Genomic DNA, 27740 nt, shown 5'->3' on the forward strand with positions numbered 1-27740 from the left:
ACACATTTGCATGTGGCATAACAACACTTAAGTTTTACTAATTACTCAGAGAAGATATGGTTATTCGAACCTGAGATGATTTCCTCACTTGAAAGTGAAAAATACAGAGATGTGTTTAAGGAGCCCATTCCAACGTAGATCAGTATTATAAAATGCTGCTGCTTTATTACGTGTGAATGGAGTAATCTTGTGTTGCTCTTGGCATTATCTCTTCTGCATTCCTAAAAATTTGGAACATAGCGAGGACAGTGGAGAAGGGAGACTGTGTTAAAATAAGAGAAGGTGCACATTGGGATTGACGTGTGTTCCGTTTCTTTCTTGTCTTTCTTGAAAGTCTAACAGAATTCTCTTTCGTCCCAGACTCCCAAACAGGTGAGGAAGATGACAATCAGAATTCTATGGAGCCAACAGTGAATTCATTGGGAAGAACAAAGAAACAGTTTAAATGCAGGGAATGTGGGGTGTGCTTTAATCACAATGGAAGACTTAGGATTCACCAACGAACTCACACAGGGGAGAAACCATTTAAATGTATTGAATGTGGAAAGAGCTTCAGTGGAAGTGGAAAACTTAAAGTACATCAACGAACTCACACGGGGGAGAAACCTTTTAAATGTATGGAGTGTGGTAAGAGCTTCAGTGTAAGTGGAGCACTTAGAATACATCAACGATCTCACACGGGGGAGAAACCATTTGAATGTATGGATTGTGGAAAGAGATTCAGTAAAAACGAAACTCTTATACTACATCAACGAACTCACACAGGGGAGAAACCATTTAAATGTATGGAGTGTGGAAAGGGATTCAGTGGGCGTGGTTACCTTAGAATACATCAACGAACTCACACAGGGGAGAAACCATTTAAATGTATGGAGTGTGGAAAGGGATTCAGTGGAAGTGGTTACCTTAGAATACATCAACGAACTCACACAGGGGAGAAACCATTTGAATGTATGCAGTGTGGTAAGAGCTTCAGTAAAAGTGGAGCACTTAGAATACATCAACGAACTCACACAGGGGAGAAACCTTTTAAATGTATTGATTGTGGAAAGAGATTCAGTAAAAATGAAACTCTTATAATACATAAACGAACCCACACAGGGGAGAAACCATTTAAATGTATGGAATGTGGAAAGAGCTTCAATGAAAGTAGAGTACTTAGAATACATCAACGAACTCACACAGGGGAGAAACCATTTAAATGTATGGAATGTGGAAAGAGCTTCAATGAAAGTGGAGTACTTAGAATACATCAACGAACGCACACAGGGGAGAAACCATTTGAATGTATGCAGTGTGGAAAGAGCTTCAGTGAAAGTGGAGCACTTAGAAGACATCAACGAACTCACACAGGGGAGAAACCATTTAAATGCATTGAATGTGGAAAGAGCTTCATTGAAAGTGGAGCACTTAGAAGACATCAACAAACTCACACAGGGGAGAAACCATTTAAATGTATTGAATGTGGAAAGGGCTTCAGTGATAGTGGAAAACTTAGAAGACATCAACGAATTCACACATGGGAGAAACCGTTTAAATGTATTGAATGTGGAAAGAGCTTCCGTCAAAATGGAGTACTTAGAAGACATCAACAAATTCACACAGGGGAGAAACCATTTGAATGTTTTGAATGTGGAAACAGCTTCAGTCAAAGTGGATCACTTAGAATACATCAACGAACTCACACGGGGGAGAAACCATTTGAATGTTTTGAATGTGGAAAGCGCTTCAGTAGAAGTGGAGCACGTAGAATACATCAACGATCTCACACAGGGGAGAAACCCTATGAATGTATACAGTGTGGAAGGAGCTTCAGTGATAGTGGAACACTTAGAATACATCAACGAACTCACACGGGGGAGAAACCTTTTAAATGTATTGATTGTGGAAAGAGCTTCAGTGACAGTGGAGCACTTAGAATACATAAACGAATTCACACGGGGGAGAAACCATTTAAATGTATGGAATGTGGTAAGAGCTTCTGTCAAAGTGGAGCACTTAGAATACATCAACGATCTCATACGGGGGAGAAACCATTTGAATGTATGCAGTGTGGAAAGGGCTTCAGTGAGATTGGAACACTTAGAAAACATCAACGAACTCACACGGGGGAGAAACCATTTGAATGTATGCAGTGTGGAAAGGGCTTCAGTGAGATTGGAGCACTTAGAAAACATCAACGAACTCACACGGGAGAAACCGTTTAAATGTATTGAATGTGGAAAGAGCTTCAGTCAAAATGGATACCTTAGAAAACATCAGCTAACACACATTATGAAAACTACAGGTGTATTGAATGTGGAATGGGCTTCAGAGGGAGATCTTAATGTTCATTAGCAAATTCACACACGGAAAACCATATAAATGTATGGAGTGTTCCACTCAGGGTTCACTACTTACATAAAGGAACTCATAAAGGGGGAAATCAGTTGTAAATGCATGGAATGTGTGAGATGTACGTAAATTTGTATACACATACAATCATACCTCATGTTGCGTCCGCTGCAGGTTGCGTCTTTTCATGTTACGGACACGCCGAAACCGGAATTACCGGAACGGGTTACTTCTGGATTTCGCTGCGCGTGCATGCGCAGAGGCACTAAATCATGCTTTGTGCATGCACAGAAGCGCTGAATCGCAACCCGCAGATGTGCAGGCGCAGATTGGGAACACTGTGGGTTGCAAATGTGCCTGCTACACAGATCACGTTCGCCAACCAAGCATCCACTGTATATATTTATTAAGTAATGAAGGTCACATACACTAAATGTACAAAACAAGTAGCTAGTTGTTGCTAGATAAGCAGGGAGAGTGTGTTTTGAGGTCCGCCCTTAACTGCCAAAATGATGGGCTGCCCTTGTCTTATAGATCAACATTCCAGGCGCTCACTACTTGAACTTTGAATAATCCATTGAAGACTTTTTTACTGATAGCATTTTCCAGCTGAATGAAAAGGTCTCTGTGTTAAATGTTCATTTGGGATTCCTTTTAAAATTCATCTTCTCCTATTTTCTGTGCTCTTGTGTACCTGTTTTGAGCTGTTTTTATTAAATATTTTCTGCATTGGCTTTTGACCTGTGGAAGGTGACTAGTAAGGGTTTTTTTCTGTTTCTTAGTTCACAGAAATGTTTTAAAGGAATGTGTGAAAGAATTAGGGCTAGGGGAGATTAGGGCTAGGAGACTTCCGGTTTGGCGCCATCCTTCCCGGTCGGGAGAAACCTCGTGTCCGAGGTTTCTCCGCCGCTGCGAGGGAAGGGGGTGTCGAGACTACGCCTCGACCCCCCAGAAACACCAGGTTGAGAGTCCTGGTGCCTTGGGATCCGGCGGGCCCCCCAGGGTGCCTCCCTTGCTCTCCGGTTTGCCCTAGTAAGGGCTGCCATGACGAGCGAGGTAGAAGGCGCGGGGGCTGTGGATACACCACTAGCTTCGCAGCGGGAAGTAGCGGTACCGGCGGGGGAGAGCATCAAATTCTTCTTAGATTCGGCTAATTGGCTTTTGTAAGTACCGATCTGGACAAAAGTTTAAAAATTGATTTTAAAATTGGGAAGTTTCGGGAACTCTAAAAACGGAAGTCGGTTCCCTTAACGTTGAAAGAGGAGGAAACAGTGTAATTTTAAATTCCGAAGCAATGTATAGATTTTGTAAATAAGAAATTTCTGAAGCTTGTAAGTTAGCATTGCACCCTCTTTGAGACATTATTCTGGATTGCATATGCTTGCTTGATTCTATGGACTTTATTGATCTTATGGATTTTACTGACCTTATGGACTTTATTGATTTTATGGACTTTTATGGACTTTGAAGATGCCCAAAAGGAAATGGACTAAGGAATTTAAAATAAAAGTTTTGGAACTTTTGTGCAACTTAACAGATGGAATTAACCATTTAAACCAGCTAACGGGGACAGTTCCAGCTGCGGACTTAGCTGTGCAGGAAAATGATTTTAGGACCTTTTGTGAGAACTATAAGGAAAAATATAATGAGGAGGAGAAAATCCGAGGAAAAAAACGGTGGATACAACCCGTCGAGGAAAGGCAGAAAAATTAGGAGGCAGAAAACAACAAGAAGAAAAAATGGGGAAACTGTTGGAAAAAAAGAGTGCCTGGTGGAAGGTGGCACAGACTCTAGTTGTGAAAAAATTTTCAAGGACATATGAGATAAGAATGGAGTACAAACCAGTTTCCCAGGACTGTGGAATTTCGATATTTGAAAGAGTGGGGGTGGGTTGAAAATCTTTATGAACTTTGTGGAAACTCTCTGGTTATTATGGTATTGACACAAGGTATGGCTAATGGATAATGTTATGGTCTTAAAATGAATGGTGAGGTAAAGGGGGGAAGGATTTTTGGTTAATTCAATCTTAAATAGGTTATTGTGATAGATTTGGGGGGGAAATGAAAGCTTAGAAATACAGTGAGTGTGGAGGATAGTTAAAAAAAGAAGAAATAGATTCGCAAATTGGAAAAGTATTCTGCTAGAAATATTAGTAAATGTGAGAAGGAGAGGAAATAGTATTGTGACTATTGGTAATAACTGTAAATTAGGTTTGATTTGGGAGTCAACGGGTGGGAGTCGGGGAAGTCCCAGAAGTTAAGATGATATGTGAATGGTAAGGTGATTAAATTGGCAAATTAGAAGTGTTTACCCCAGTGAGAGGGGGGTCTATTTGGTATGCTCCTCTTGGTGAGAGAAAGGGGGGTTAGAAAAATTTAATCATGTGTTATAAATTGATTGTAATTTGGTTTGTAATTGGAAAAAAAGTCTAATAAATATTATTTTAAAAAAAGAAAAGAAATCGCCACATGGTTCTGATTCATATCGTTTGGGCTGCACCATTTTTTTTCTCTACCTGACGGTGGTGCCACCTTCCCCCCCTCCTGGCTTCTGGCTTCTTCCCCCAACCTGCAGAGGAAGGGGGCTAGCCTTTGATTGGTGCCAGCAGCATGGTTTCCTCCTCCCTCCCTCCTCCTAGAGCCAAGAGGAAGGGTCCCGAGCTTTGTTTGTGCCAGCGTGATTGCTCCATGGCCTCCATTTAAGGCAACCCCTCGCCGTCCCTCCCCTCACTCACTACTCCTTCTGCCGCCACCACAGCGAGTGGTTCCGTTCTGAGACACCCTCCCAGTGTTCTGGGGTGTATGAAGCCTTGTTTTCCTGTTCTTAACTCCGCTACCGAACACGTCTCCCCATCCAAGACGGGAGAGCAGAGAACAGGTGTCCTTCTGCAGAAGGAACCCCTCGCTGCAAAAGGACGCGTGTTCTCTACTTTTCCGTCTTGAAGGGGGAGGCACGTTTGGGAGTGGAGTTCAAAACAGGGCAACAAGGCTTCGCACACCCCACAACCTTGGGAGGGTGTCTCAGAATGGAAGAGATATGCTGCGGCGCCGAACTGAGATCTTCGGAACTTTATTATTATTTTTCGACGGAATCTTTGGATCCTGTAGTAATGAGAGCCGCACAAGGTTTGAGGGACAGTGATCTGGCCCTCTACTTTAAAAGGTTGCTAGCCCCTGTCTCTGGATGTGCAGAAAAGAATTTGGAAGTATTTGTTGTCATTCTTGGGGGCCATGCTTTTTTGGAAACCCCCTCTTTTTCAAGAGCTAACTTCAGGACTATGGAAGGCTAAGGAAAAGCCTTTTTAAAAATTTAATTAAAAAAAAAACTTCAAAATGTGACAAATGTTTGTGGGGCCTCCACCTGTTGTTGCTGCTGAGTGGGGGCCCTGGATCTCTGCCCCAGATGTCTGCCTTGATGGTAGCAGTATGGGAGAAGTCAAATACCCAGAATCAAAAATACATGTTCATGGGTGGAAGGAAAAATGTGAGGTCAGTTAGACAATGAAGTAGAAGGAATGCAGAAGGGCAAGAGCCCAGAATAAAAAAGGAAAAGTATTTCTTGAATGAAATGGGCATGTCTGAAATCTCAGACATGTTTGCAGCATCAAAGCTGTTGTTCATTAACCAATTAATATATTTATCACTGCTGATGAAAAGAGTCTACTCTTCAGAGAAACAAGGTGGTATTTCATGCAATATAATGATGTCCTAAACAAACACTTAATCAGATATATTTGCCTTCTGGAAGGTGAGGCAAGATGCTGAGGGAATCTGTATTATATCTGGAGGAAAGAAGTGGGGGAAAGGGAGCTCAGTGCACCCAGAAGACACCAGTTGTTTGTTGGAGTAGCATCTGTTCAAATTGCATAGCCTTTGACCCTCCATAAAGAAATGGGGAGGAATGATGAGCTGGAATAGCTGTCTAGAAGGAAAGGTAACCTGGGAACTAGAAAAGACTAGTATAGGGAGGCAGGTGAACATTACAGCTAAACTCCCATGTTATGCTCTCCAGTAGCTATTCACTCAGACGGGGCTATTTTCATTCTGTTCTTAGTGTGTCCTTAGGGTGTTTTACGTTTCCTTTACCCCTTCCTTGCGCTCCTGACAATAATCAAACCTCCACGCCAATGCTTTTAGCCTCAGAAAAGGAGCTCCCCTTGGTGTCAAGGTAGGGGTCCAAGGGAGCATCTGGAGCCCTGCCATTCCTTCTGTCCCTGGCCCCTTCCCCTCCTCTCTTGACCATCCCAGGGCCACTCTTGACCCCACAGCAGGAGACGGGATCTGTCTGTGATGGTCCATGTCCTTGCTGGTTGAAGGACCACTTCCAGTTTCCTGGAGCTCCATCCTTCTTTCTCATGCAAGGTGGAGTCATGAAGCAGGTGAAGGCTGAGAACACCTAAGGGCGACACAGAGAGGGGCGTGGATTCTGCTTAACATTTCCTGTCTGGATCAAAGTCCCTGCACCAAAAGGGGTAGTGTGTGGGCACAATCAGTTTTATGGAGCTGCTTTGAAAGGGATTGCTTCGTGACACTAAGGGCCCCTGCTCAATAAACAATTAAGCATTAAGAGAATTTAAACTACATACACTGAAGGGAGTAGTGGTGTGTTGGGCCCAAGATCTTGGATACAATATTCACATGTATGAGTGTGAGAAACTATGGGAGGAGACATAAAGTTTACAGCATGCTGTAGTCTCAGAGAAAATATCATGAAGATGCTATACAGATGGCATCTTACCCCCACCAAATTGGCCAAAATGTATAAAAATAGATCAGAAGTGTGCTGGAGATGTAAAATGGGTAAAGGCTCGTATATGCATATGTGGTGGGAATGTAAGAGAATTTGGGGACAACATATGTAATGAATTTTTAAAAATATTAAAATTTCCATTCATAAAGAGACCAGAAGCCTTCATTTTAGAAATAGTGCCGACAGATTTTTTTAAAAAAAATGCAGGCCCCTCTTCATGTATGCAACAATAGCACTGGAAATAGCTTGCATGCATGCGCAAGCATCACTTCCAGTGCACTTCTGGCGCAGCGCGGCACCGGAAATAGCTTGTGTGCATGTGCACAGGCCTCCGCAAACCCAGAAGTGAACTGGAAATGGCGCTTTGCGCATGGGCAAAAGTTATTTCCGGTGCTGCACCGCGCCAGAAGTGTGCCGAAAATGATGTTTGCGCATGCACACAAGCTATTTCTGGTACAGTGCTGACCTGGAGACGGGCAGCCGCGCCAGTAAGAGCAGGCGTCGGGGGTCTTCAGGGGCCAGATAATTGGCTCGCTTGGTCCATATCCGACCCGCAGGCCTTAGTTTGGGGACCCCTGAGCTAGAACATAAGTTGACACATGGTGCAAATGGCTACATGTAACACAGTTTCCTAACATGCATACTAACACAATGTAACAGATCATGGTAAGAATCAAAGTTTAGTTAGCAATGATTATTGCGCATGTGTATTAAACATGCAATGAGGTAATGATGTACATGACTGGTTAAAACTGAAATCCTTTGTTTGAAATGTTATAAATACCCCTGCCCGGACCCTTGGGTGGGGTTGCAGTTTTGGGGAAATATTTGACTGTAACCTATTGCTTTGCAATAAACAACAATGGACTCCAAACTCCTCTTGTCTCTGAGTTTTATTGGTGTAACTCAGAAGATAAGCCATTTTTGGCTTACAACACTATAATCTTCAAATTGAAACAAATGTGAAAATAAATTTTGGATGCTATAAATTTTATCCTGGTCTGGTGAATGCAATGTCTTTTGTTTTGCAGCTGTGTGATTTGTGCTCATATTGTATTGTGCTGGTCATTGGCTATAAACAATAAAATTTATAGATAGATTGAACTGTGAAAATAAGTAATAAAATAATAAAATGACTTTTTTTTTTGGTCCTAACTCCCAAATGGTGTGTGTGTGTGTGTCTCCTTGTGCTTTTGATTATTATTTTGGGGTTGAGGGTGGAGGTGTTTTTTTTTTTTTAATTGAACCATGGTTTAATGTTTCATTATGTTTTTTATATATGTTGGAAGCTGCCCAGAGTGGCTGGGCCAACGTAATAAGATGTGTGGTGTATGAATAGTAAAAATATATTTATGGAATGGGATGTCCCTATTTTCATCAGAGAAATGTTGGAGGGTATGGAAAGATAACGGGGCCTGACCCTGGCGTTAGATGCTGAAGCTAAGTGGAAGCTGGACTCCTCCAACTATGCATTCTGGCTGCAGGGTGGCATCGTCCCAGTTTCCTCAAATTTCAGGATTTTTTAATGAGGATTTAGAAACCACTGAGTGCACACCTGATCACAAGGAGGCTTATTAGTGCAACATAAACTTTATTTCCACTTTATCTTACATGGGGCTCAGATGGTGGCACGTGAAGAAGACCCCTAGAGAAGATTGCCAAAAGCTTATTCCCAGCTGCTCCAGAGCTAGGAGTGGAGCAGATATAATATTGTTGATCTATTTGCCCAGTCACGAAATTAAAAGACGCCTGCTTCTTGGGAGGAAAGCAATGACGTACATAGACAGCATCTTAAAAAGCAGAGACATCACCTTGCCAACAAAGGTCCGTATAGTTAAAGCTATGGTTTTCCCAGTAGTAATGTATGGAAGTGAGAGCTGGACCATAAAGAAGACTGATCGCGGAAGAATAGATGCTTTTGAATTATGGTGCTGGAGGAGATTCTTGAGAGTCCCATGGACTGCAAAAAGATCAAACTTATCCATCCTTAAAAGAAATCAGCCCTGAGTGCTCACTGGAAGGGCAGATCCTGAAGTTGAGGCTCCAGTACTTTGGCCACCTCATGAGAAGAGAAGACTCCCTGGAAAAGGCCCTGATGTTGGGAAAGATGGAGGGCACAAGGAGAAGGGGGCGACAGAGGATGAGATGGTTGGACAGTGTTCTCGAAGCTACTAACATGAGTTTGGCCAAATTGCAGGAGGCAGTGGAGGATAGGGGTGCCTGGCGTGCTCTGGTCCATGGGGTCACGAAGAGTCGGACACGACTGAACGACAACAATTTGCCCTGACCGTTAAGAGCAGAACCTCCAGGATCAGAAGCAGCGGGCTGCAAATACGAGGGCAGGGGAGGCAGCAGGGAGATCTCGCTGCATGCACGATGCCTTCGCCTTGCAAGGGGGCGCATCCAGCCTTGCAGCCTCCCAGGGCCCAACCCACAGCCAGCGAGCTCCGATGCTCAGAGAGGCAGGAAACGGGGCCAGCCAGGGGGACTCGAGAGCGGCTGCACTTTCCTGTCCCCCCGCCGAGGAGAGCGGAGGAGCAGCGGCCAGTGGCCTGGCGAGTTTCCCCGGAGAGGAGCCGGATTCTGGTGCAGGGACGGAGCGAGGGGTCAGAGGTAAAGGATTGGGGGGGGGGAGCAGAAGGAGAGCACGTGCGCCTCGCCTGGCAGGATCAGGCCCCGAGTCTAGCCGGAGGCTGCAGGGCGCCCCCCAACCGGGCAGGAAGGAGAAGGGGCTCAGCTCGGGGGCAGGGCATCTGCAGGAGGGCACAGGGACAAACATCTCTGGCTAAGGCTGGCACGGACCCTGCCTGAGACCCTGGAGAGCTGCTCCCTTCAGTCCTAGAGACGATGTTGAGCTCAAGGGGCACAATGAGGGGGCAAAGGCAGCTGCTGCTTCGCGATGGAGGCTGCATATAGTCGCCCACTGATGAGCGGCGTACCTGGGGCTCCTGTCTCCCTGAGTTTGCCGCCCCTCTCCCTGTCCCTCATCGGGGAGCCCCTTCCTCTTCCACGGTCCTCCCTCCGCTCCGACTGTCCTTCCCTCTCGCCTGCTTCTGCCTCCCTGCGGTGGCTGCAAGGGCGATGAGTGGGTTGAGGGGGCGGCAGCACAGGCACAAGCTCACGCTCTCCCACCGGCGGAGAGGGAAGGCGAGGAAGAGCAGGGCAGCAGGGAGGGGCCCCTCTCACTCTGCAGCCCCGTGGCACCCTTAGCACGCCACTACTTCTGCCCCCCCTTACCTCTGCCAGTGCCATTGATAAACCTATCGCCCTACTTCATGAATGGCCTTTTAAAGCTCTCTAAGCCACCACCACCACCACCGCATTTTGTGGCAATGATGCCCATCAGATTCATTTAGCAAGGAAATGGATGCTTTTGCCTGCCCCAAATCAATGTACACTGTGCCTACACATGGAGGTTCTGTTGACCAGTCATGCCTAAAAGGACAGCTAATATGTCTGTTCTCCAGAGATCGCATCTGATCTTTTCCCAAGCTATCAAAACCAGTGACCTCTTGTGTCTGCGTGTAAATAAGTGAGAGAGGCTTAAGCCTGTTTCTTTAAAGGTTTTATCTTCCACCTTCCCCAGTAGTACAGCTGAGAGTCGAAGCGGGTGACTGTTTTGAAAATGCAGAGGAAAGGAGGATTCTTTAGAAGTGGCATATGGAAATGAATTAATGGTGATAAAAACATCGAAGACAGTATTGTAAAAGACTAAGGAACAATTGAAATTAGTTATTAATGTTCAGATTATTACTCATTTCATTTCTATACTTCATATTTTTAAGGGGGGGAAATCTCAAAGTAATTAGAGAGAAATCTCAATGCAGTTTGTTTCCATAGGATGTTGAAAACATTAACTCTGTAGATCCAGGAGTTCTCTCCTCCTGATAGCCTCAGATTTTATTGTTCTTTCCTATAGAACAAGAGGAACATTTATGGGCTTAAAGCTGCATTGATTCTGGAGGCCACATTCCAGTGAGCTGTGTGGCCAATGTATCCAAAGGCATGCACCATGCTTTAAATATTGTTGGTCAATATTCCTTTTGTTTGTTTATTTCTTAGGCTGTACAGACACCATACATTTAAAGCATGGTGCTTCCCCCAGAGAATCATGGGAACTGTAGTTTATTGCTACAGTTCTCAGCACCCTTAACAAACCAGCTCGCAGGATTTCTTGGGTGAAGGCATATATTTTAAATGTTAGGTGGGTCTATCGCAGCCTTAGTCATGTACAAAGATCTGTTGTTTCCTTTCCAACATGCTAGAAGTTGCTGCCAGGATCAGTATTCCCTGGTCACTGAACATGTTCAGTCCTCTCACTGAGTTGTTTTTGGATTTCCCTACCACTGCCTTGGTCCTCCCACCCCCAAATATTATTTGTACTTCCGTAAACCTTGGGGTATCCTCGGGTCTTTGGATAACTTCCTCTCGTCCAAGGGTAGGGTCGTTTGGGCGATATTGTCATTCACAGCCTGAACATCAGAAATAGAAAGAGTGATAATATATATCAAAATCTGGCTAATGGTTAAAAATGTGCTTTTGTTTTTATTCTTGACTTTTATTCTACACTGGTGTTTATTTCTTTTCCAGCAGGGTAGTGTAAAAATGGAAGAGCAGGGACCGAGGAGACCCATTTGAAGGGAGAGCCTGGAATCCAAAGGAAAAAGATCTCCTGCAGGCTAAGTTGAGACCTTCAGGGATCTTCTGCCTCAGGAAGATTTACGTCAGATTAAGCAGGAGCCAGAGGAGGAGGAGCTGCAGCAGCACTGGGATGCCCAGTGGCAGGATTGCCTGAAGACGATGCACCCCCCTCGTTCAAACTGGGAAACCCCACAAGCTCCCAGTCCTCCCCACTCTGGGGATGGTGTCCTCCTGGCCTCATTCAGGGGAGCTGCGGATACCAGCCAGTGGCCCAGTGGGAGAGCAGGGGGGACAGACCAGACCCTGCTCCCAGACACTGAGGGGCTTCTAGGAAAGGTAAGTGCCCTCCTCTCACCTTGGTTTCCAGCACCTGGAGGTCAGAGGCCCACTGCCTCTAGACATGGAGATTCTGTTTAGCTATGGTGGTGAATATTGCTCCTCCCTGCACTTTCTGTTAGACCAAACCTTATTATACATGGGAGGTTTGTAATCATATCTCCTGATGTTCTTACTTTACCTACGCAGCTGAAGCTACCGGTATGTCAGAAGAGTGGTCCTTCCACCAACCCCCATTTTACTCCTCTAAAGTGCCTTCATTTCCAAAATGCTCTTTTCTCCCCACTGAGGTAAAAATCTTGGCACGTTAGGTATAACAACGCCTGATATACCCAACAAGATGAGGAACTTCTTTTTATATTCCTCAACAGCTGCAAGAATCCTAGTGGCGTCACATTGGAAGAATGAAACAACACCTAGCGAAAAAGATTGGTTTTATAAAATTTTAGAATATATTGAGTTGGCTTACCTTTCTGAAAAAAATTAAAGATAATCCAAGGAATAGATTTATTGAGGAATGGGATAGCTTTTTGTACTCCAATACGGTCCTTGCATTGGAATAACTCTTGTCCAATTCTAATATAATATAGTGGTAAAGCAATATGTGAAATTACATGAATGATCTACAGTAACAGAGTTGTCGATGTCAGTGTCATACTCTTTTTGACTTAAATTTATTTGATTTGGTTTAATGGAGAGATGAGATTGGGAAGTCTAACATAAATATATTAATATATAATTTAGCCTTCTTTCTGTTACGAATGTAATGGCTAATAAATATTATTTATTTATATACTATATAACAACAACAATAACAATAATTTATTATTTATACCCCGCCCATCTGGCTGGGTTTCCCCAGCCACTCTGGGCGGCTTTCAACAGAATGTTAAAATACAATAGTCTATAAAACATTAAAAGCTTCCCTAAACAGGGCTGCCTTCAGATGTCTCCTAAAAGTCTGGTAGTTGGTTTTCTCTTTGACATCTGGTGGGAGGGTGTTCCACAGGGCGGGTGCCACTACCCAAAAGGCCCTCTGCCTGGTTCCCTGTAACTTGGTTTCTCGCAGCGAGGGAACCGTCAGAAGGCCCTCGGCGCTGGATCTCAGTGTCTGGGCAGAACGATGGGGGTGGAGACGCTCCTTCAGGTATACTGGACCGAGGCCATTTAGGGCTTTAAAGGTCAGCACCAATGCTTTGAATTGTGCTCGGAAATGTACTGGGAGCTAATGTAGGTCTTTCAAGACCAATATTATGTGGTCTCGGTGGCTGCTCCCAGTCACCAGTCTAGCTGCCGCATACTAGATTATGTTTAACTATTGTTACAACAAGGCATTTTGGTTATGTAAGTATTTTTTAAAAAATCTTGGCACATCTTGCAGCCTCAGCACTGCTATGTGCAGTTCAAATAGAATACCACAGGCCTCCCTTGCAAGGTTGTTGCAAGATTTATTAAGATAATGGCCAGGTTCAGATGACTGAATCGTAGCCTGAAAAGATGCTTTACAAATAGGCACAGTTTTTGAGGATTGTTCGGCAAAGTTACTTACTTCCATGTTACCGTGTATAGGATAGTGGCCTACAGTGTCCAAAAGCTATTTAACAATATTAACTCACCCAGTGTCATGAACACACCAGCCCAAACCCCAGAAATATAGCCTGACTTAGAGAGCAGTCAGCAACAGAGAGTTTCATGTTTTTCTCTTTTTTAAAAAATATATTTTTATTCATTTTATACCACAAGCATGAAAACAAATATAACATACATATAAAAACAAGATAAAAATACAAAACAGTCCACAATACAAAATATGTATACTTTCCTTATTCATAACTTTCCTCACCTAATAACATGACTTCCTCTAATCCCTTCCATCTGAATTTCATTACCAGTATATTTCATCTTTAGCAGTTATCCAAATTCCTAATTATAATATTTCATTTTATATAACATCTTTCTTTACTTCTTCCAACTTGTCTAACCATAAATTTTTCTAAAGCTATATTTATTTATTTGTTTATTTATTTATTTATTTTTAAAGAAAATTTATTGGTTTTCCACATTAAACAACAAAACACATACAATAAACCACAATTAAACAATAAACAACAATACAATTGCAAAAATCAAAAACACATAACAATAATAAAGAAATAAAACTTATACATACCTAACACACACTGGAACACCACGAAAGCTTATTTAAATCTAGTTTCAAATCTTACTTGGGGACTTCCCCCGTTCTCTCCTCTGCGTTCTGTTCTAATTTACTTTAGTAACTTTGTAACTAGTTTCACATCATTCATCAACATTCTTATTACTACTTTACATTAGTCTATTTCATAAAACTTATTTCAACATTAATAATATAACCTTCCATATACATTACTTCTAATTTTTCGCGATTTCTCAGATAATCTTTAAATTTCTTCCATTCTTCTTGCACCTTCTCCTCCCTCTGGTCTCGGAGCTTCGCAGTCAGTTCCGCGAGTTCCATAAAGTCCATCAACTTCATCTGCCATTCTTCTACGGTCGGGAGCTCTTCACCTTTCCAGTTTTTTGCAATCAAAATTCTAGCTGCTGTTGTGGCATACATAAAAAACACTCTATCTTGCCTGGGTATCTCAGAATTGGTCATGCCCAAAAGGAAGGCCTCTGGTTTCTTACTGAAAGTAATTTTCATTACTTTTTTAAGTTCATTATATATTTTCTCCCAGAATGTCTTTACCTTTGGGCATGTCCACCACATATGAAAAAAGGTACCTTCAACATTTTTACATTTCCAACATGCATTACTTAAGCCATGATAGATCTTAGCTAACTTCACTGGTGTCAAATACCATCTATATATCATTTTCATAATATTCTCCCTTAATACATTACATGCTGTAAACTTTATACCTTCCTTCCACAACTTTTCCCAGGCCTCCATCATAATATTATGGCCCACATCCTTTGCCCAATCTATCATTGCAGATTTAACCATTTCATCTTTCGTATGCCACTCTAGCAACAAATTATACATCCTGGAAAGGTTTTTAGAGTTCGGTTCAATTAATTCTGTTTCCAACTTTGATTTTTCTATTTGAAAGCCAACTTTCTTATCTAACCTGAAAGTTTCATTTATTTGGTGATACTGCAACCAGTCGGTGACCTCCTCCTTCATTTGTTCATAACTTTTCAGCTTAAAGGTCTGACCTTCCTGTTGCAGTATATCCGCATATTTCGGCCACTTTGCAGACATATTTGGTCTTTTGTAGGCCTTCGCTTCTACTGGGGAGATCCACCTAGGAGTCTTTCTCTCTAACAAATCTTTATTCCGCATCCAGACCTGAAACAAGGCTTTCTTAACGATATGATTCTTAAATGCTTTATGAACTTTGACCTTATCATACCAAAGATAGGCATGCCATCCAAAAACGTTGTCATGTCCCTCCAAGTCCAGCACGTCTGTATTCTCTAACTTAAACCAGTCCTTTAACCAGCAAAATGCTGCTGCTTCAAAATATATTCTTAAATCTGGCAGGAAGAATCCCCCTCTCTCCTTAGAGTCCGTTAAGATCTTAAATTTTATTCTGGGTTTCTTCCCCTGCCAGATAAATTTTGACATGTCCTTTTGCCATTTCCTAAAGCAATCTAGCTTATCTATAAGCTTGGAACAAAAACAACATCTTTGGTAACACATTCATTTTTACTGCTGCAATTCTGCCCATCAAAGAAAGCTTCAATCTTGACCATGTCTCAAAATCTCTTGACCATGTCTCAAAATCTCCTCCCATAATTTTTCATAATAGTCCTTGAACAGGTTTAGATTCTTCGGGGTAATGTTTACTCCTAGATATTTCACTTTTTTGACAAAATTAAGTCCAGTAGAGTTCTGCAATTTCTGTATCTGCAAAGGGTTCATATTTTTTGACAATACTTTAGTCTTGGCTTTATTTAACTTAAAGCCTGCTACACGTCCAAATAATTCAATTATCTCCAAAGCTTTGGGTACACTGCTTTCTGGTTCCTGTAGGGATAACACCAAATCATTTGCGTAGGCTCTTAGCTTATATTCTTTCTCTCCCACCCTTATTCCTTTTACCTGTTTCTCTGACCTAATCATATTCAGAAGGACCTCAAGAACCGTGATAAAAAGTAAAGGTGAGATAGGGCACCCTTTCTAAAGCTATATTTAAATTAGAATCCTAAGCCTTTATTTACTTACAAAATCTTTTCTATTTTTCAAATATTACAATTTTTTTTAGATAAACTCTAAATTTCTTGCAGGCTTCTTTCACCATCTCCTCTTTCTGGTCACGGACCCGTCCAGTCATTTTGGCCAGCTCCATGAATTCAAACATCTTTATTTGCCAGTCTTCTATAGTCGGAATGTCCTGTGTTTTCCAGTTTTTGACAAGTAATAATCTCACAGCTGTTGTGGCATACAAAAAGAATCATATCTTTTTTTGGCAATTTCTCCCCCTATTATTCCAAGTAAAAAGCTTCTGGTTTTTTAAAAATAAATGTGTTTTTAAACACTTTTTTCAACTCATTATATATCTTTTCCCAGAAGTCTTTTACTTTTGGGCACGTCCGCCACATATGGTAAAAGGTTCCTTCTTTCTCTTTACATTTCCATCATTTATTATCATATGTATGATACATTTTAGCTACCATCTATACATCATTTTCATCATATTTTCTTTCAACACATTACATGCAGTGAACTTAATTCCCTTTATCCACAACCTTTCCCAATCCACCAACATATATAAATTTTTTAAATTAATTTTGACAATTTTTAGCGCATTAAATAGCAGTTACTTTTTTTTCATCCTCCCCCCTCCCACTGAGGGAAGCAATTATCCAAACCCCTCTCTCACAGGAGCAAATATTAAACATTTCAAATTTAACATACAGTGGTGCCCCACTAGACGAATGCCTCGCTAGACGAATGCCTCGCTAGACGAAGGCATTCGTCTAGCGGAAGGCAGCCCCGCAAGACGAAAAAGTCTATGGGGCTGCCTCGCAAGACAAAAAAATTTTGTCTTTTTTTTTTTCCTTTTCGTCTAGCGAAAGCGCAGCTTGCATTGCCGCTTCGCAAGACGAAAAACCCGCTAGACGAAAATTTTCGCAGGACGAATTATTTTCGTCTAGCGGGGCACCACTGTATTTAACATGCAGAGAATCATTGCTTTAGGTCTGCCCTTTTCCTTAGGCCAAACATTCTTCCTTTCCTCAGTTTCATTGTCAATTGACTTCCTCAGATCCCCCCCTGTTGAATTCATTATCTATCCTCTTAACCAGTTTTCCTAATTCATGGTCAGATCTATTTTTACCTATTCACAATATGTTATCTCCTTATCTTTTTAAACATAATCATACAATATCAGACTTAAGTCCTAATAATTTATACTCAACTTCGGCTCTGAAACCCTTATCAAATTTCCCCCTACTTAAACTTGTTTTCTACTGCTAAATTCTTCTTTTTTCTGCACTCTTCCCTCCCTCCGGTCTCAAATTTTTTGGCTAATAATTCTTAACATTTCCCCATTACCCCAACATCTAGATCCGTCCGTCTTAACCATATAAGGAGAAAGATAGCAGAGACATATCCTTTTTAACCCACTCCAACCCTCACAAGGACCTGAGCCCAAAAGTTAAAACATGCTATCTTCTGTTTTCGTCTTATCTTTTGCAAAGTAGTCTTCCATATATCCTTCTCATTACAGAGTGCATACCAAACTGGTTGCCCCTCGTTTCTTTCCTTTTGCAGTATGAAGTTTCCTTTGTCAATTCTGTCTTCAACATCTTCCTCTTTTTGAAGCGTTCCTTTTATATCTACGTCCACACTGCTCCTTCCTTTTTTATTTAACAGAAAGTCTCTGGCTGGTTTTTTCTCTTCCACTTTCTCCTCCCAAGTTGCTCCTGGGACTGGAATTGTCACTTCCATACTTTCAATATTTGTATCCAATCCTAAATTCTGAAAAGTCAAATTCTAGACTCTCACAGTCTGTTCCATCTGATTCACGTTCTGTGCCATCTGTTGCAAAAGCTCCAAAGTCTTTTCCTGAAAGTCCACAGACCATTTTCCCTTTGTCATATTCCAGGTCAAAAAACAACTCTAACATCCAAACAACTCCGCTGTGACATCCGCAGCCATTTTGCCTTTGTTTCTTGCCAAACCTTTCAAGACCACCTGATAGAAAGAGTAATACTTTTTTAAAATCAAATTTCACTCCATATAAATCCAAAATCAATCCCCCCTTTATTGGGGAAACAGTTTAAGAAGTTCTCCTTATTTTTTGACAGCCGCCTCGGATACAATGTTACACTGTTCCTTCTGTTTCAACTGTCAGGGACCAACCTCCATTATTTTAAGTCCCTTCCCATGCTGAATTGTCTTAAAGCCTTTTAAATAAATTGCTACTCACAAAGTCCAAATTCTGGAGAAATTGAGCGCTCTTTTCTGCCAGCAGCTGCAACTTCTCGCTGCGAGGGTAGTGCTTGATCCACAGCACCCACGCCTTCTACCCCACTCACTCTCGGCAGCCCTTACTAGGGCTTACCGGAGAGCAGGGGAGGAGGAGGAGGAGGAGGAGGAGTTTGGATTTGATATCCCGCTTTATCACTACCCGAAGGAGTCTCAAAGCGGCTAACATTCTCCTTTCCCTTCCTCCCCCACAACAAACACTCTGTGAGGTGAGTGGGGCTGAGAGACTTCAGAGAAGTGTGACTAGCCCAAGGTCACCCAGCAGCTGCATGTGGAGGAGCAGGGACGTGAACCCGGTTCACCAGATTACGAGTCTACTGCTCTTAACCACTACACCACACTGGAGGCGCACTGGGTGCCCGCCAGATCCCACGTCTCCAGGACGCCCTTCCTGGAGTTCTTCTGGGGGGTCGTAGCGCAGTTATGACTCCCCCCTCCAACATTATATTGTGCCCTACATCTTTTGCCCAGTCAATCATCACTTATTTAACCATTTCATCTATTGTGTGCCATTCCAGCAGTAAATTATACATCTTAGAAAAGTTTTTAATATCAATGTCTAGCATTTCCGTTTCCAGTTTGGATTTTTCTACAGCAAAACCAATTTTCCTGTCTTGCTTATACATTTCTTTTCTTTTTTTTTTTGGCCAAATCATGTTTATTAGGGTTTCCAATACAACAGAATCACATAAAACATTCCAAATTATTTATCCAATTATCAAATAAAAAAAGAAAAGTTCCAAATCAACTGAATTATTATTATTTTAGTTTTGTTTAATGGCTTCCCATGCTTCAAATTTCGGAGGTGTCTCATCTTAACTATTGTCCTTTGTTTTCGCGTTCCAATCTTTTCACAGCCTCTGATATATTCCAACAGGCAAGATAAATCAAAGCAAACAGTGTCTCTGTGAGGATTTAAGTCCATATTTCTCCAGCATACAGTCCCTTCCCCTTTGACGAGCTGAGTCCAAAAGCCACATATAAACAATCACCATCTTCTTTTTTGTATTCCAAATATTTTTCCACATTTATTATGCACCCGTGTGCACCCACTTACATCTTGTAGGAGAATTAGCCAGTCGTAATTGAAGATTCATATATTTTAAAAAGATTTGACACCTTCTCCTTCCGATTTCTAGCTTATGCAGTCCTGGCAAATTCCAACTGCGTCATTTCTGGGCAGTCGACCAAATTCTTCCAATTAAAATCAGTCAGTGTCCAAGGGGTTCCTCTTTTGCCAAAATCAACAGATAAAAATGCCTTTTATCCCCTTCCAGATGTTAACAATTACTTTCTCCTCTCATTAGGACAATTACTTTCTCCTCTCATTAGGACAATTACTTTCTCCTCTCATTAGTGTTTACTTTTCATTAAGTCCCGCATAGTTCTTGTATATAATTTCAAATCTTCTCCACCAAATTCGAATTATCAGTCTTTCAGATCTCACTTGTTATATATAATAAAGTTGGATCTTCTGGGGGGGGGGTATTTGCCCGTTATTTAAAATATTAAAGCAAAATGCAACCACAGAGTCCGGGGCTCCCCCCCCTTCCGTCCCGCTTCACATGCCAATACGGTGATAAAAACTTCTCTTCTTAATAGTTCAGTGGCTGAGTTTTTTAACAAAATACTTTTCCCTCCTTCGTTTGAAGCATGCCCAAGACTTCTCACTAATTTATATTTTACAGCGTTGGGAATCTTGTACGATCGGGCCGGCCGCAGGAGTTCCTCTCCCCTGTGTGCTCTCTGCCCTGGCCCCCCTGCTCATTTCCCCATAGGGACAGAGCAGGTTTAAGGGGCATCTGCGGGCAAGGCAGTCCTTCCCACACTCCTGGGAAGGTAAGGGAGGCTGCATACTCCCATTACAGCCTTGGGAGTTCCCCATGGGGATCAGGAGCGATGGTATCTTTCAGCCATTCCTGTCCATGCCAAAAACCGGAAGCCGTCTTGCTTATACATTTCATTGATCTGATACTATTGCAACCAGTCATTCAATTTGTCTTTATGTTGGTCATACGATCTCAACTTAAATCCTCCATCCTCCTCCTCCAGCAGATCCACATATTTTAACCATTTATTTTCCATATTCAACTTTTTCTTGGCCTTCGCCTCCAAAGATGATAACCACCTAGGAGTTTTCTTCTTCTAAGAGATCTTTATAACTTATCCATACATTACACAAAGATTTTCTAATTATATGGTTTATATGGTTTTTAAAACCTTTGTGCGCTGTTATCCTGTCACACCATAAATATGCATGCCATCCAAATATGAGTTTCATGTTTCTCTCAGGCAGCTGAGAGCTGACAGCTGCAGACTCCCACTCCTCTTGACACTGAAAGGAATTTAGATAACACGATAGCTGGAAGCAGGCTGCAACAAAGTCAAAGCTCTCAAGAGGCACAGGCAGGCTCGTAGAGCAAGGGAGGGAGCTTTCCTTCACCAGAAGAGGAAGCAGCTGAGCCAATGAGGCCAAAGAGTAGACGAATGGGAAGGGTTTAGACAGAAAACAAACCAAGAGACGCAAAGGTCATAGGTTCAGTATATTCTGCAGACGCCGGAAGGATTCTTCAGAAGGGTCAACTTGAGTGTACTTGATGGATGCTCAACGGCAGCTCTCCGAGGCTAATTGCTTGTTTGGCAATAAATCTTCAAGTTAATTATGACTTGCATACTGTGTTATTGTGCTGACAGCCTTGACTTCTGACACCCAGGATCTCTGCCAGTCAGCTTCTCTAGCTTTTCATGATGTCCTAATATGCATCCCGATCTCTGTTCCAGGAATTGTTACCTGTGGAAGATGTGGTTATTAAGTCCTCCAAGTCTGAGCAGGATCCCTTGGACACAGAGAACATCCATCTCTCTGCAAAGGCTGAGGGAGAGAGTGAAGAAGAGGCCAGCTTTCTGGGTAAGGGTTGGGGTCTGGGTCATTGGGTGCTTTTGCAATTTGCAGAGGGTCCAGCAGAAGCCATTTCCTCTCTCCTGCCTGAAATTCTCACACAATGGGAATGGCAGAACTTCTGAGTTAGCCTTTTGCAACATAGTACCCTCCAGACATTATGAGATTTCAACTCCTCTCACTCACAGCCAACATGACCAATGGAATGATGGGAGTTGTAGTCTAACAACTTCCAGAGCACATCAAGTTGGAGAAGGATCCTGTGGGAAGAAAGCCCAATGATCAGCCTTTAAGCAGAAAGTAGTTCCAATGTTAAATTCATGGAGAGAGAAGAGGAAGAAACATTACATCTCTAGGAAGCTGACATGCTTTCTGTGATGAAATGATTGACGCGGCACAATACTGAATTCCTCCCATAGTTTTCTTCCCCATGAGGTTTTGTGTGCCATCGGTATACACAGAAGCATTGAATTTGTAAGCATGTCTTGCACAGTTGTGTGCAGGGAGGGCTAGGAAAAAGAAGGATAAGTGAATTTTGTAAACTTGCCGATGTTACAGAATGGGGTTGTTTGTGAGAGGTATAATATTTTATAGCACCCCTGTAATTTTATCCATCTCTAAGCTTACTTGGAGATACTGTGGTACAAATTTGGTACAAATTTCAAAATAAGTACACAAAGCCAACAAAGAGACTCGCACGTTTATAGTGGCACCAGATTTACTCGCCAAGAGTCCACTTTGTCAGAGTGCAGCCCACAAAAGCTTAGGCTACAACACATTTATCAGCCTTTCAGGGCTACAAAGGAGAATAAACAGAAGCATAGTTAGTCTAAGTGTACTTACCGGTAGGTTGCAATATTCTCACAGTTGCATGTGGCATAGCAACACTTAAGTTTTACTAATTACTCAGAGACGATACGGTTATTTGAACCTGAGATCATTTCCTCACTTGAAAGTGAAGAATACAGAGATGCTATAACACATTTATCAGCCTTTCAGGGCTACAAAGGAGAATAAACAAAAGCATAGTTAGTCTATGGACTTCCATCCTAGAGGAGAAAGTGACAGCCAGCAACTTGGATAGCTTGAAAAAAAGGATTAGACTGATGTCTGTGCTCTGCCCTCCTGGTCCTAGGCAATAATGCTTCTTAATACAGTGGTACCTTGGTTCTCAAATGGCTTAGTTGTCAAACAACTTGAAAGTAAGTGTTCTGGTTTGTGAACCTTTTTTTGGAAGCCGAACATGCTCCTTTTTGAGTATTACACTTCCAATATGAGTGCCAAACTTTTGTTTTCAGTGCCACACTTCCGTTTTCAGTGTTGCACTGAGGTCTGTCTGTTTTTTATGTTTATTTTCTGCTTTTTTGTTTTGTTTTTGTGACTGTGTGGAACCCAGTCCAGCTACTGATTGATTGATTGTGTGACTGCGGAAATGGATAAAAGCTACAAAACCAAAAGAACCATTAGCAGAACAACAATAGAGATAAAGAAGCAATTATTCCCAAGCCTGAAAGTGCTGTCTGTTTAAGTGGTCTGGGGCTTATTTATTTCACAGTACAACTTTTGTTTTTGCTATTTATTTTACATTTTTGTTTTGGAGGCTTTTTTGGTTCATTTGTTTTTGTGACTGTGTTACTGATTGATTGTGTGATTGCAGAAATGGATTAAAGCCCCCCATCCAAACAATAACTAATATCAGTGCAGGTAAGAAAAAAAGTAATTTTAATTTTTATCATCTACAATACTGTCTTATTTATTTTATAGTACAGTACATTGTTTATTGATTTCATTTTATGGATCAATGGTCTCGTAAGATTGTAAAGTTCATGTTAAAGTACTGTTTTAGGGGTTTAAAAAAATGTGGAATTTATTAATCCATTTTGCATTATTTTCTATGCGAAGGGACACTTTTGCTTTGGAACGCTTTGTTTTAGAACATCCAGAATGGATTAAGTTTGAGAACCAAGGTACCACTGTACTAGTTTCTGGAAAGCACAAGAGGGCAGAGGGCTATTGTGTTCCAATCCTGCTTGCTGGTTTCCCACAGGCATCTGGTTGGCCCCCGAGAGAACAGGATGCTGGACTAGGAGGGCCTTTGCCCAATCCAGCCGGCTCTTCTCAGGTTGTAATATTCTAATATTAGGTTGCAATATTCACACATTTGCATGTGGCATAACAACACTTAAGTTTTACTAATTACTCAGAGAAGATATGGTTATTCGAACCTGAGATGATTTCCTCACTTGAAAGTGAAAAATACAGAGATGTGTTTAAGGAGCCCATTCCAACGTAGATCAGTATTATAAAATGCTGCTGCTTTATTACGTGTGAATGGAGTAATCTTGTGTTGCTCTTGGCATTATCTCTTCTGCATTCCTAAAAATTTGGAACATAGCGAGGACAGTGGAGAAGGGAGACTGTGTTAAAATAAGAGAAGGTGCACATTGGGATTGACGTGTGTTCCGTTTCTTTCTTGTCTTTCTTGAAAGTCTAACAGAATTCTCTTTCGTCCCAGACTCCCAAACAGGTGAGGAAGATGACAATCAGAATTCTATGGAGCCAACAGTGAATTCATTGGGAAGAACAAAGAAACAGTTTAAATGCAGGGAATGTGGGGTGTGCTTTAATCACAATGGAAGACTTAGGATTCACCAACGAACTCACACAGGGGAGAAACCTTTTAAATGTATGGAGTGTGGTAAGAGATTCAGTAAAAATGAAACTCTTATACTACATCAACGAACTCACACAGGGGAGAAACCATTTAAATGTATGGAGTGTGGAAAGGGATTCAGTGGACGTGGTTACCTTAGAATACATCAACGAACTCACACAGGGGAGAAACCATTTAAATGTATGGAGTGTGGAAAGGGATTCAGTGGAAGTGGTTACCTTAGAATACATCAACGAACTCACACAGGGGAGAAACCATTTGAATGTATGCAGTGTGGTAAGAGCTTCAGTAAAAGTGGAACACTTAGAATGCATCAACGAACTCACACGGGGGAGAAACCTTTTAAATGTATTGATTGTGGAAAGAGCTTCAGTGACAGTGGAGCACTTAGAATACATAAACGAATTCACACGGGGGAGAAACCATTTAAATGTATGGAATGTGGAAAGAGCTTCAATGAAAGTAGAGTACTTAGAATACATCAACAAACTCACACAGGGGAGAAACCATTTAAATGTATGGAGTGTGGAAAGGGATTCAGTGGAAGTGGTTACCTTAGAATACATCAACGAACGCACACAGGGGAGAAACCATTTGAATGTATGCAGTGTGGAAACAGCTTCAGTCAAAGTGGAGCACTTAGAAGACATCAACGAACTCACACAGGGGAGAAACCATTTAAATGCATTGAATGTGGAAAGAGCTTCATTGAAAGTGGAGCACTTAGAAGACATCAACAAACTCACACAGGGGAGAAACCATTTAAATGTATTGAATGTGGAAAGGGCTTCAGTGATAGTGGAAAACTTAGAACACATCAACGAATTCACACACAGGAGAAACCGTTTAAATGTATTGAATGTGGAAATAGCTTCAGTAGAAGTGGAGCACTTAGAATACATCAACGAACTCACACAGGGGAGAAACCATTTGAATGTTTTGAATGTGGAAAGAGCTTCAGTAGAAGTGGATCACTTAGAATACATCAACGAACTCACACGGGGGAGAAACCATTTAAATGTATGGAGTGTTGTAAGAGCTTCCGTCAAAGTGGAGCACTTAGAAGACATCAACGATCTCACACAGGGGAGAAACCATATGAATGTATACAGTGTGGAAAGAACTTCAGTGATAGTGGAACACTTAGAATACATCAACGAACTCACACGGGTGAGAAACCTTTTAAATGTATTGAATGTGGAAAGGGCTTCAGTGACAGTGGAGCACTTAGAATACATCAACGAACTCACTCGGGGGAGAAACCATTTAAATGTATGGAGTGCGGTAAGAGCTTCAGTGTAAGTGGAGCACTTAGAATACATCAACGATCTCACACGGGGGAGAAACCATTTGAATGTATGCAGTGTGGAAAGTGCTTCAGTGAGATTGGAACACTTAGAAAACATGAACGAACTCACACGGGGGAGAAACCATTTGAATGTATGCAGTGTGGAAAGGGCTTCAGTGAGATTGGAACACTTAGAAAACATGAACGAACTCACACGGGGGAGAAACCATTTAAATGTATGGAGTGTGGAAAAAGCTTCAGTCAAAATGGATACCTTAGAAAACATCAGCTAACTCACACATTATGAAAACTACAGATGTATTGAATGTGGAATGGGCTTCAGAGGGAGATCTTAATATTCATTAACAAATTCACACACGGAAAACCATATAAACGTATGGAGTGTTCCACTCAGGGTTCACTACTTACATCAAGGAACTCATAAAGGGGGAAATCAGTTGTAAATGCATGGAATGTGTGAGATGTACGTAAATTTGTATACACATACAATCATACCTCATGTTGCGTCCGCTGCAGGTTGCGTCTTTTCATGTTACGGACACGCCGAAACCGGAATTACCGGAACGGGTTACTTCTGGATTTCGCTGCGCGTGCATGCGCAGAGGCACTAAATCATGCTTTGTGCATGCGCAGAAGCGCTGAATCGCAACCCGCAGATGCGCAGGTGCAGATTGGGAACACTGTGGGTTGCAAATGTGCCTGCCACACAGATCACGTTCGCAAACCAAGCATCCACTGTATATATTTATTAAGTAATGAAGGTCACATACACTAAATGTAGAAAACAAGTGGCTAGTTGTTGCTAGATAAACAGGGAGAGAGTGTCAATCTGGAAGTTTTGAGGTCCGCCCTTAACTGCCAAAATGATGGGCTGCCCTTGTCTTGGAGATCAACATTCCAGGCACTCATTACTTGAACTTTGCATGATCCATTGAAGACTTTTTTACTGAAAGCATTTTCCAGCTGAATGAAAAGGTCTCTGTGTTAAATGTTCATTTGGGATTCCTTTTAAAATTCATCTCCTATTTTCTGTGCTCTTGTGTACCTGTTTTGAGCTGTTTTTATTAAATATTTTCTGCATTGGCTTTTGACCTGTGGAAGGTGACTAGTACGGGTGTTTTTTGTGTTTCTTAGTTCACATAAATGTTTTAAAGGAATGTGTGAAAGAATTAGGGCTAGGGGAGATTAGTCAAAGGGATTGTGGGAGACATATACATTGTGAATGTGGGAGTTGGAGAGGGAGAGAAAAGAAAGCTCAGTTATTTGGTCAGGGCTGTGGCTAAAGGTCCAGTTTTTCTGTGAATTGTAGTCTCAGGGTGTCCAATTGAAGTTGGCTGAGGATGCTCTCAAACTTCTGGGAGGTTCCTCCTAGAACTACAGTTCCGAGAGTTCGTGGGAAGTGAAAATGACCCTACATAAAGAAATGGGGGAAAATGATGAGCTGGAATAGCTGTTTAGAAGGAAAGGTAACCTGGGAACTAGAAAAGACTAGTATAGGGAGGCAGGTGAACATTACAGCTAAACTCCCATGTTATGCTCTCCAGTAGCTATTCACTCAGACGGGGCTATTTACATTCAGTTCTTAGTGTGCCTGGGGGGGGGGCATGTGTTTTATGTTTCCTTTTCCCCATCCTTGCACTCCTGACAATAATCAAACCTCCACGCCAATGCTTTTAGCCTCAGAAAGGGAGCTCCCCTTGGTGTCAAGGTAGGGGTCCAAGGGAGCATCTGGAGCCCTGCCATTCCTTCTGTCCCCGGCCCCGTCCCCATCTCTCTCTGCCATCCCAGGGCCACTCTTGACTCCACAGCAGGAGAGGGGATCTGTCCGTGATGGTCCATGTCCTTGCTGGTTGAAGGACCACTTCTAGTTTCCTGGAGCTCCATCCTTCTTTCTCATGCAAGGTGGAGTCATGAAGCAGGTGAAGGCTGAGAACACCTAAGGGCGACACAGGTGGGTGGATTCTGCTTAACATTTCCTGTCTGGATCAAAGTCCCTGCACCAAAAGGGGTAGTGTGAGGGCACAATCAGTTTTTTGGAGCTCCGTTGAAAGGCATTACTTCGTGACACTAAGAGCCCCTGCTCAATAAACAGTTAACCATTAAGAGAATTTAAACTACATACACTGAAGGGTGGAGTGGTGTGTTGGGCCCAAGATCTTGGATATAATATTCACATGAATGAGAGAGAGAAACTCTGGAAGGAGACATAAAGTTTACAGCATGCAGTAGTCTCAGAGAAAATATCATGAAGATGCTATACAGATGGCATCTTACCCCGACCAAATTGGCCAAAATGTATAAAAATACATCAGAAGTGTGC

General features: G+C 42.1%; 2 protein-coding genes across 2 annotated transcripts in view; one reads left to right on the forward strand and one right to left on the reverse strand.

Annotated features, from left to right (window-relative positions):
- The window catches only part of LOC117042654 (oocyte zinc finger protein XlCOF6-like), a 663370-nt gene that overhangs the window by 469996 nt on the left and 165634 nt on the right, over positions 1–27740 (reverse strand). The gene's annotated exons all lie outside the window — the stretch shown is intronic.
- LOC117042423 overlaps positions 1–27740 on the forward strand; it is an 88466-nt gene that overhangs the window by 12510 nt on the left and 48216 nt on the right. The window contains 6 exon segments of the mRNA XM_033141970.1: positions 361–2194; positions 2196–2328; positions 9384–9696; positions 11768–12060; positions 21320–21446; positions 23953–25659. Coding sequence (XP_032997861.1) covers positions 361–2194; positions 2196–2328; positions 9384–9696; positions 11768–12060; positions 21320–21446; positions 23953–25659 — 4407 coding nt within the window.

This window comes from Lacerta agilis, chromosome 2, assembly GCF_009819535.1.
Source record: "Lacerta agilis isolate rLacAgi1 chromosome 2, rLacAgi1.pri, whole genome shotgun sequence".
Lineage (NCBI taxonomy): Eukaryota > Metazoa > Chordata > Lepidosauria > Squamata > Lacertidae > Lacerta > Lacerta agilis.